This window comes from Apium graveolens, chromosome 1 (assembly GCF_009905375.1).
Source record: "Apium graveolens cultivar Ventura chromosome 1, ASM990537v1, whole genome shotgun sequence".
NCBI classification, from domain to species: domain Eukaryota; kingdom Viridiplantae; phylum Streptophyta; class Magnoliopsida; order Apiales; family Apiaceae; genus Apium; species Apium graveolens.
Window position 1 is genome coordinate 178,435,489 of NC_133647.1, and position 11,504 is coordinate 178,446,992.

The window sequence follows — 11,504 nt, forward strand, 5'->3', positions numbered from 1 at the left end:
TATCCAATTATTGGATTTATAAATGTTTTGGATTTTGAGAAAAATGATTTGGTTGCGAATATTCCTGCCCAGGTGAATGGGGGAATAAAATTATTTCGGGTGTCGAGTATTATGACCCCTTTTTCAATAAAATGTTTTAAGATTGGATGGTTACTGGTTGCGTAAGAGGCCGAGGCACCGGTCCAGCGTGAGCTATTATACGGAAGTGTAATATCTTACAAGGCTTGTTATGCCTTTTCTGGCGCCCTATAGGTACCGTATGTCTTCGGGATACGGGTAGTACCTATATTTACGGTATGGCTGCGGGATATCGGTGTTGTTTCGTGACTGATCATCAGGAACATCATAGTGCATAATTGGTTCCAATAAAAATTATTATATTGCTTTTGATAATCATAACATAAATGATTTATCAACTGTTTTGGTTTTGAATAAAGGTGGAATACAGTTTTAATTTGGTTGCTGATTGATGTTGATATTTAAGTTGTTGTTAAATATCAAAGATGATATTAATACAGATGATTGATGTTGACTTCCATATTTTAGCACAGGTAGGTTGTGAGCATCAAAGTTCGTATTAATATCTAATTTGATATGACAGCAAAATAAGTATTATTTCAAGAGTTCGGTTTTGAATAAAGGTTCTGATTCAATCCATAATCATTGTTTCATGTTATTGTTGTTTACGATATTTCCGTAAACACTGTTTTACGAGTCTTATTCTCGGAAAGATTTAAAGTATTGCTGAAGCATTTCGCTCGAAAATATCGAAAAGGGTTTTGACTACAAATGAGGAACCAATTTCTGGAATTCCTTAACTAAAATTTTATGATTCAGCAATTATGATTTCTAAACGTTCTGCTCTGATGCAGATGTCGGTTTTATATCAAAACAACTATATATATGCTATAATAAACTTGCTGAGCATTTCTTTCGCTCATACTTGCCTGTTTTCAAATTTAACCTCCAGTGAGGATTAGCTTGCGCTGTTTAACTGCGTAATTCGAGGAAGCAAAGAAGAAGCTTTTAAAAGGTGGTTGGTCCAGGGTTTGTGGACTAGTGTAAGTTTTATTGTGTAAAGTTGTTTATCTTATATTATTATAATTGTGTTATTTTGTAGTTGGGCCTAGTATATTTCTTTTCGAAGTTATACTAGCGGGTTAGTATTGAATTGGAATTTGTTGAAAAGAGTTTTAAAAGGAAGTGAAAAATTATTTGTGGAATTTGGAATTCTTGTTTCTAGAACTGTAACCTTAAAAGATCTTGGATTAGTTGGGGTCATTTATGTTAATTATCTTCCGCTGACATTTATTTATTGATTTAAGAGGTTAATTTGGATTGAGATTTCATAATGACGACCAGATCCTCTGACCCCGGATTTGGGGGCGTTACACTAACTGCTACTGCTTAACACTTAGGTTACATCACTTGTGTGATGTAGACAAAGTTCAGATACGCTTAATGTACACAACATGTCACTAAATACGCCTTATAGGGAGTAGTATCGATCGAATACGCCAACGGTTTCGATGCTTAAGCCTATGAGGTCGACCGCATACAAGAGAATATACATATAGTAGATACAGCTTAGATGGCGAAACCAGAATTATGGGCAGATGGGATTGGTAAAAAATGAATCTTCTTGCATAAAAAAACAAAAATAAGTGAATTTGAACAAAAAATCATCTTCTTCCTCAATGAACCATAGCTCTGTAATTTAAGATTGAGTCTTTATTTATTGCTGCTGCTGTCTTTGATGCTCCAAACGACGTCTCCATCTTCCAAATTCAGATTAATAAATATGCATTTTTGTGTGTATATGTGTGTATAGTGAGAGATATGATGGAGATAGGTTAAGAATTGAAAGTTTGTGTGTATATGTGTGTATAGTGAGAGATATGATGGAGATAGGTTAAGAATTGAAGGTGTGTGTAAGACTCGGTGTGAGAAATATATGTATGTATAATTGTTGAACGGCGGCTTGCAGCTTTATATTTTCCGATGTAGGTCCTGATTGTTATAAGATTTAAATATATTAAATAATGGTAAAGATACGCCATGGTCATTAGCGTATCATGCGGGTAAATATGACAGCATCTAGTAAGAATGGGTAAATAAGACCGTCAATATTTTGGGTATTTTGGGCAATTTTTTAAGAGTTGCATCCAGTATTTCTTAAAATAAGTTAAGAAATTACATTATTTTTAAAAATAAATTAAAAATATAGATATTTTCGATAAGTTTCCAATAATTTATTTATAATTTATAAAACACTCGGACAGCTTAAAGTTAGGTTACACAATCTGTATTGTATCTCATCATAACCGTTTCTCACTGCAAACCGCGTTTACACACACACAATTGAGCTTCGATTCCAACTCACCAAAACCAAATTCAATGAATTCGATTCCCAAAATCACAAAATAAAATGTCCCTAAAATCTCCAGATTTAAATTATTCACCGCTTATTATAAAACCAAACAAACTAATCAGATCTCGTCAATCTTCACCAACTGTGATCTGATCGGCTTTAATTCGAAACCCTAGGTGAAATTCAATTTTAAATTATGTCAGGTGCGGCCTCTGCGCTCTTCATTCTCGATATCAAAGGCCGTGTTCTCGTCTGGCGAGATTATCGTGGTGACGTCACTGCAATTCAAGCTGAAAAATGTTTCACAAAACTCATCGATAAGGAGGTTTGAGTGTATTTTGTTGTGCTGTAGATGTTGATTTCGCAGTTTTCTGTTTACGGTTTTTTGTCGTTTTTTGGCTGCTTGATTGATTGGTTCTGTTATTTGTTAATGTAGAGCGGAAAAGCGAATCACGCAATTCGATAAGTTAAATAGTTAGAGAAAATTAGTTAGTTGCCTATATTAGCTTGAATTGGATTTGCACGTTTGCTTGATCGCTGTTTTATAATTGTAAGCTTACTTTTTTCGGTTATTCTTTAGTGTAGCGGAAATGATAATTATGTGATTCGTAAGTTGATTGATTGTGTTAATATTAGTCTATGATATGAAGAGCTAGTTAGTTGCCTAATGTTAGCTTCAATTGAATTCACATTGATGTTTTTTAAATTTCATGCTTGCTTAATTGCGGCTTTATCGTTGTCAATTTGATGCTTACTAATTTCAGTTGTTAATGTAGCGAAAAAGAGAATCACATGATTTTTTAGTTGACTGATTGAGATAATGTTAGTGTATAATACAAGGAGCTAGTTAGTTGCTTAATAGTAGCTCGAATTCGGATTACAAAATATATAGATATTGCATTTGCTTAATTGCCACCTAATCATTCTCAGTTCCGTGATTACAAGTTTCACTCATTCATTATCAATTTCTGGCTTCATTAATTTTACTTATTAATTGTCAATTTCAAGTTATTAATTCACCTAATCAATTTTACGATTACTAGTTTCATTTATACCTTGTTAATCTCATGCTTACTAATGTCTACTTATTCACTGCCAATTTCACACTCACTATTTTTACAATCCCACTCTTGCTTAATCTGCACTGAGATTTGAGATTAGAGACGAGTTGTCAATTTTATTCCTACTGCTTGACTTGGTTCAGTTTATTTTTCCGATTGATATGTTTTCTGTTTCCTTGATAAAGCGAAAAGTGAACCGCACATTCATAAATCATAATTTGATCTTAAATGAAAGGCAGATAATTACTTAATATTAGCTCAATTTGGAGTTGCGTTAATCTTTTCATTGTGGAGTGTATGTAATTTCAACTGAACTATTTTTTATTGGTTGTGATGTCTGATTTTACCATAGGGAGAACCAGATACACAGAATCCAGTTGTGCATGATGATGGCGTAACTTACATGTTTATACAACACAACAATGTGTATTTAATGGCTGCATCAAGGCAGAACTGTAATGCTGCTAGTATCTTCTTATTTCTACATCGCGTAGTTGATGTAAGTGTATGTTAAAGATTATTTATTTCACAAAGTGAGTAGGCTGTTTTTATTCTTGTAGTCGATGATTTGATGTAATTCGCTTTTTAAATTGTTTTTTGATGGCAGGTATTTAAGCATTATTTTGAGGAGTTAGAAGAGGAATCACTTAGAGATAATTTTGTAGTAGTGGTATGGTAAACTATTATTTAACTTAAAGTACTCATGTTAATTACTTTATATAGAGAAAGGAAATAATATGTGGATGTCATTGTGCTGATTCTAATTTCGGTATACACAGTATGAATTACTCGATGAAATGATGGACTTTGGTTATCCCCAATATACCGAGGCAAAGATTCTTAGCGAGTTTATCAAGACTGATGCTTATAGGATGGAAGTTACACAGAGGCCCCCTATGGCTGTGACAAATGCTGTGTCATGGCGAAGTGAAGGGATTCGTTACAAGAAGAATGAAGTAAGTTATATATATGAAAAAACTGAGAATTTGATAGTTAATTTGGTTAAAAGATAATTAAGATTTATTTTTTACAGGTATTTCTAGATGTCGTTGAGAGTGTTAATATACTTGTAAACAGCAATGGACAGATAATTAGGTCTGAAGTTATCGGTGCATTAAAGATGCGAACATATTTGAGGTAAGTTCTATCCTGAATTCTAATTTTCTTAGTGATGAACTGTCCTTGCTTTTTTTTAATTATTTCTTAAATTAGGGTTGACATGGATGTATGATGCCAGGTGTACGATCTTATTAAATTCGATAAACTAAGACAGTATATAGTGATAGACTGATAGTACATCTAATGATCCATGTGCTTGCAGCAAGCAATGTACTTTTCTTTTTTCTAAATATTAAAAACTGAGACCACCATTTAATAAATATTCCAAACTGAGAACACTTTTAATCATCCATATCATATTCAACAGTGGCAAATTTGTATGCAGTAGGAAAATCCACTTTGTTAACACAAGAGTTTTGCCTAAGTCTACCTTTACATGTATCGATCTATTTTATTTGGAAGTGCTTGGCTTTAAATCAAACTTCTCATTTTGTTCTGCTTGTATGAGCTGTTTCTATACTTGTAACACAGATGGAAAATGCCACCCCATGTATTATTGTCATTCTGTATTTTGCTACTCTATATATGTTACTGTCTGGAAACTGAAATGCTCTGCTCCTCATCTATTGCAGTGGTATGCCTGAGTGCAAACTTGGGCTAAATGATAGAGTTTTACTAGAGGCACAAGGACGAGCAACCAAGGGAAAGGCCATTGATTTGGATGATATCAAGTTCCATCAGTATGCCATCTACACATAAGTTATACAATTATGTTTTCTACAACTGTTGTAAACAGTTTCTTATGTAGCATGTAATATGAGTAATTTTTGTTAAACATTTTTTTCCTTACCCTGCCTCATTTTTTCTATTGCTGCTCTCTGGGGCTAAAAACTCTATTCTAACAGGTGCGTGCGTCTTTCGCGATTTGAAAATGACCGAACAATATCTTTTATACCTCCTGATGGATCTTTTGATCTCATGACATATAGACTTAGCACCCAGGTAAATGTTGCATATATTATTTCTCTTTATTGTTTTTTTACTTCTATGTACCTGGTAGCTAGTACCATGTTCTGTGACGAGTTGTTTTTTGATTTCAGGTTAAGCCCCTGATATGGGTGGAAGCTCAAGTAGAAAGGCATTCTAGAAGTCGAATGGAAATAATGGTAAAAGCCAGAAGCCAGTTTAAGGAACGAAGGTATTATCTGTGTTCTGGCACACAACTATATCTTTGAAGTTCTAATTTCCGAAGGCTACTGTATGAACTAGTTTATTATTGCAGCACTGCAACAAATGTTGAAATTGAGTTGCCTGTGCCCTCCGATGCCATAAATCCAAATTTACGAACATCAATGGGATCTGCTTCTTATGCACCTGAAAATGATGCATTGCTTTGGAAAATCAAATCATTTCCAGGTGGTAAGGTAAATTCTAGCCTTTTATTGATATTGATATATAAAATGTGTTCTTTGCGAATATTATCTAAATGGTTCAACTCTTCTGACAATTGTAGGAGTATATGTTAAGAGCAGAGTTTAATCTTCCCAGTATTACGGATGAAGAAGCAACTCCTGAGAGAAAGGCTCCCATACGAGTGAAGTTTGAGATACCATATTTTACTGTTTCAGGAATACAGGTGCGTCCTTGTGCAAATATTTTGACTGTATGAACATAGGGAGCACTTAGATGTCGTTTGTGGTTCTTTTGGTGTCAGTTTCAATATAATTTTAATTTCATTTTGAACATAGGGAGCACTTACGAAGTTTGTAAAACGTATGAAACTTCATGTTTTCAGTTTTTCCAATAGAATTTATAAAAAAATGTAAAATAATCTTATTTAGGTAATAAAAATTTGTTACTAAAGATAAGTATTCTATCATTTACAGAACCTTTATTGTTGATATAACTTGCATAGACTCGGATCTCTTACAATTGTTCTCAATGCGCATTGCAGCATTACTTTCTGCTTGCATTTACATCTTCATGAATTACCTATTCTGCAGTGACTAAATTTTTTCTTATGTCAAACTTGTCCATAACTAAATATTACGGTTTATATGTACTTGAAATTTAAATCACTAAGTTCTGTATCCGAAATTAGAAGAATTTGGTACAAACTGATTGAGATTGTTGTACAATTCAATAGGAAAAAAAATTAAAATCTAAAATAAGATTTAAAAGCTACAATGAAAGAGTTAATAGATTGTTAGAACTAGTCCCAATTTAGAAGTCAGTCAACCACAACTCCTGCCTTATAATGTGAGTTAAACCTTACCTTCAGTTCTTATTTATGCAACAGTTGCACCGGCACGTACTGTCTTTTCACCTTGGTAATTGTATGCATCTTTCTTTCGAAGTAAACTTTAAGCATCGTCCCTTCAAATTGTTTCAAGTTTTTGTAATTTAGTTATCAAGGTTAAGATTGATCCTTAGTTGCGTGATGAAAGGGAGCAAATACGAGTTAATTACGTGGGAAATAACATAAGTATTTGGATACAGTAGTAAATCTACATTTTTTTAGCAGTGTGCCTAGGAGTTAGTGGGGGCAGTGCATCTTTCCCCCACCCTAGTTCCGTCCCTGGTCTTAATTAATTGAATAAGGTGTCTTTTTAAGACATATGTTGCATATTTGTCATTTAGTGTACTGTGAAAGTCTAAAGCATATACCAGTAAATGTGCAACGGGCAACTTACTAGACTATGAAAATTTACATGGGAAACTACGCAAGTTTAATATGCATATTTTCATCACCCAGTTCATAAAAAGTAGCTAGTCTAGAAATTAGAGTTGGTCATTCCTACAAAATCCATAATGAAAAATTCTAGAAGGAGAACTGCATAGATTTGGTAACATGGTGTATGCCTTAAACGGTTAGCATTCTATATTAATGTTCTGCCTTTGAATTGGCAGACTGTCGAGTAATGTACTTCTCTACTTTAGTGCGTAGTTGCAATAAGCATTTACATTTAAAATTTAACAAGTACTTTCCACTTTTGCTATTCATACTTGAAAATGAATTTTGACCCCATAATCTTGTCTGCGAGAAAAGGATATCCTAATCATCTTGAGTCACCTTTTTGTGGGTGAAGCATGATGGTATTAGTTTTGTAATTTAACGAGATGACTGCATTAGTATTTTTATGTGGTTTTTTAAAGATTGCACATAGGTTATCTATAAATTTAGGTATATTAGGTACTTATACACTTCAGTTCTGTAGCTAATTATGTTGTGGCAATGTGAGCAATGTGGTTTAATTTTATTTTATTTTGATAATTCGTAAGGGACAATTAGTTTGCATATATTTTTAAGTCTTTCTGAGTTGCTTCTCATTGTTTTTAATACGTTTAATTGAAGGTATCATCTATTGTTTATGTTGACACCTCTCTCTTTGGTTCTTGTTCCAACCAAAAGAGCCGTAGTGGGAAATCTTATATTTGGTACTTATGAAGATTTGGGGTTTTGTAGGTCCGATACCTGAAGATCATTGAGAAGAGTGGCTATCAGGCACTCCCATGGGTGAGATACATAACAATGGCCGGTGAATATGAATTACGACTTATATAAAGACACGTCCAGGAAAGTTCTAGATCTAGAAACTTTCAATCTGGTCTAAGTATCGAGTGATTTGGAAGCAAGGAGTTGCTTATTCTTACCTGGCTTGGTAATTTTTTTAGTACAAAGTTTACTCCAGGGAGGCACATTTTGTTCATTTGCATCATCGTTGTCTTTTATCAACTACAGGTTTTAAAGATTTTCATGTATAAATCAAAAAAAATATTTGTGTTTACTTGGTTTTATTTTTCTTCTTTGGAAAATCCGTCAGAGGGCTTATATCAATATATTTTTTAAATCAAGTGATGCTTGTAAGTAAGAAAAAAAGGAACAGTGTACTGCGTGTCAAATAGGGAAGCAAACTAAGATATTTAAAGTTAAAAACCAAGTATCTACTAAAACCAAGTATCTACCAAGTATCTCCGAAGTCCGAAGGCACTTGTATTTCCTTTTGTTAAGATAAGGCACACATAATCACACGCACGTAAATGAACAGCTTACAAATTTATACATGCATTCGCATGTATGGAGATTGTTAAATTTTGCATCATCGTTGATGTAAAATAATGAAGATTTGTCTCGTGTGTACCCTAGTTTTGTATGAGTTGAGGTGATTTTGATTAGGGTGTATCTTTGTTCATGCAAATTATAATTATTGAAAATAAATCAATCAAAAGGCATCACGTAAATTCTTATTGTGTTACTGCATGCACACCACAAAAATCCAATTAATAAAATTCTCAAGTATGCCCAAGTTTCATTCACCTTCGCTTGTTAATGTTAAGCATCCATAGTTAATAGAGCTGCAAACTAATAAATCATATTTTTATTTATGGTATGAACCTTTTATAAAAAATTTATATTTATATTTTAATCATTGCTAAAATACATCAGTATATATTTTTTACTATATTGAAAGATCACACAATTATACAATGCAGGGATGGTTGTGTACCAGAATCCGTTACCCACATGTTCAAATGTCATGTATTATTTGTTAACGACCTTTTGATCCTTAAAATTTAGGGCATTGTATTCATAAATTTTAAATAATTGAACTCGAACCATCTAACCTCCAATTTACAAGTTTTGTATCCATTGACGCTTAAGCCGTGACAAACTCGAAACAAGATATTTATCCCTCTATCATGGTTTAAAGGTTAAGAATTATATTTCTCATTTTTTAAGGGTGAAAAAGTAAATCGCAATATGTTTTTTCGAATTTCATCCTACTCTCTGGCCTTCGACTCTTTTTCCCAATCAGCTTGTAGTGATGCAAAATATTTATCATCATACAGGAACAAAATATCAATCTTTGTGCAGCGAGAGAAGGTGATGGCAGACGAGGTGTGCGCCGAGGATAAGAACCATCAGTTTTCCTAAACCATTCAGCCTGAATTGACCTGGTGCATGCGGTACATTTTATGCATTTCCTTGGGGGAAGCTGCCAAAAATTTCAGCCTATACATTATAATGTGGGTAAGTAGTATATGTGAGGCGAAATTGACCTTAAATCATATAAACATCAGTCACAATAGAATAAATTTTCGGACAGATCTGATTTGACAGTAAAAGATAGTAAGGGTATAATGGTTAGCTAAAATATTATAAAATAATAATTAACTAAAATTTGTTAAATCTGTAAGATGTTTTACTCTAACCGTGTTAACTATAATGGTTAGGCATATTTCAAAAACAGTATTTTAATATTATTTTCAAATTTAAACAGTTATATTTCAACGTCTATATTTTTAACTGTCATATTACGATTATATTTCAACGGTCATATTCCAATAGTTACATTATAACGGTCTTATTTTTATGATTATAAATATCATAATTCAGAACTAAAAAAATACAAACCAACGACATACTCAAATTCATTCACATCTCTGAAATATTCTTTTGTAATGAAAAATACCACACGAATGATTCTTGATAGTATGCAAGGAAAAGAAGAAGAACATGAAGTACGAATGAGAATGAGTGTTGCTTACCTTCAAAACCGGCTACAAAGAGCAAATTTCAACCCACATCATGGGGGTTCCACATTTAATCATCGTGTTATTGATCGAATAGAGAAGAAGGTCATGCTAGACTATATCATGATCATTTTTCCAATACACCTACATATACGGATAAACAGTTTTGTCGAAGATTTCAAATGCGCGGATCGTTATTTTTACGAATTGAAGAAACGGTTACAGCTCACGATAATTATTTTACTCAACGGATTGATGATGTGAAATGTGTGGACTATCATCACACTTAGGATGCTTGCATAGGAAATGGAAACCGATATTGTTGATAATTACGTTCGAATTGGTGAAAGCACAACAATAAAGAGTTTAAAAAGATTTGTGAAAGTAATAGTTGAAGTTTTCGGAGTTGAATATTTAAGACGGCCAACTGATGAAGACTTGGCTAGATTGTTAGCAGAAAATGATTAACGGGGCTTTATTTTCTTCATAATATTGCCAAATCTTATCCCAATAACACGTATGTGTTTGGTTATTACCTTGTATCAGGTCCATGCTAATATTTAACCAAGCGAAAATGAGCAACATGTCTTCTTCGATCAAATTTTTTTTCGACCTCTTTCCCTTCTTCAATTTCACAGTTTCTTTTTGTGGATAGGGTTGGAATTGAGAGGGGGATTGGGATTGAAAGAGTGGTTGAGAAAATACGAAATCTTCAAATGACCCATCATTAATAAAAAGGTGAATGAGCCTTCCATTCTCTCTATAAAAAGAACATAATTTTTTTACAATTAAGAAGTTTCTGAAAACCCCCAATTTTCTAAGAACCAAAACCCTAATTCAAGTACACAAGAACATGTGAATTTTGATATATATATATATGTTGTGTATATGTTGTGTACTTGATGCTTTCATGAACAAAACACCTTAGTAGATTTTACTTAGTGAAATAATGTAGCACTCGACGGATAAGATTTATAGTCCCGACGGATGACTCATTATAGTCCCGACGGATGATGACTTATTATCCATCGAGTGAGTAGCTTATGTAACAATAAGTCTGTAGCACATTTCTGCATTCACCATTGTATAGACTCTGTAAGTAGTATTCAAGTCATGTTGACTTTAACTAGATATGCAGAATAGGTTGATTAATTGTACATAGATGATGTCTTGTAATTCTACATAAATGAAATGAAGTCAAGTGCCAGTTTGCTACCCGACGGATAACCTACAATGAAGTCGACGGATGATCAAATAAACAACCCGACGGATGATCAATAACTCGACGGATGATCATGAACCCGACGGATAAAGAATTCAAATATCAGTTGACAGTGACAACACAGTCACATGCGTCGAGTGGATGCAAATGGAATGTGGTAGCCTATTCAACTGGGTTTTCGAGAACAAAGAAGCATTGCCATTTCCATGCTATTATGAAGATATTCAAAGATGCTGGAATAGAGTAATGAAGTAGG

The 11,504-nt window shown here is 33.4% G+C and overlaps 1 protein-coding gene across 1 annotated transcript; it reads left to right on the plus strand.

Moving 5' to 3' along the window:
- Window positions 1-2,288: 2,288 nt before the first annotated feature.
- LOC141672098 (AP-1 complex subunit mu-2-like) lies at window positions 2,289-8,279 on the plus strand. The gene is made up of 11 exons (XM_074478600.1): window positions 2,289-2,696; window positions 3,785-3,931; window positions 4,040-4,102; window positions 4,212-4,388; window positions 4,466-4,569; window positions 5,124-5,231; window positions 5,397-5,493; window positions 5,592-5,689; window positions 5,774-5,915; window positions 6,005-6,127; window positions 7,958-8,279. The coding sequence occupies exons 1-11, from the start codon at window positions 2,568-2,570 to the stop codon at window positions 8,054-8,056; spliced, it is 1,287 nt and encodes a 428-aa protein (XP_074334701.1). The 5' UTR covers window positions 2,289-2,567; the 3' UTR covers window positions 8,057-8,279.
- Window positions 8,280-11,504: the final 3,225 nt, after the last annotated feature.

Bases quoted from the DNA above. Each gene is read 5' to 3' on its own strand.
- LOC141672098 (XM_074478600.1), top strand. From the start codon at position 2,568: ATGTCAGGTGCGGCCTCTGCGCTCTTCATTCTCGATATCAAAGGCCGT. The intron at 4,103-4,211 runs GTATGGTAAACT...CGGTATACACAG, and splicing joins GAGATAATTTTGTAGTAGTG to TATGAATTACTCGATGAAAT. The intron at 5,690-5,773 runs GTATTATCTGTG...TTATTATTGCAG, and splicing joins AGCCAGTTTAAGGAACGAAG to CACTGCAACAAATGTTGAAA.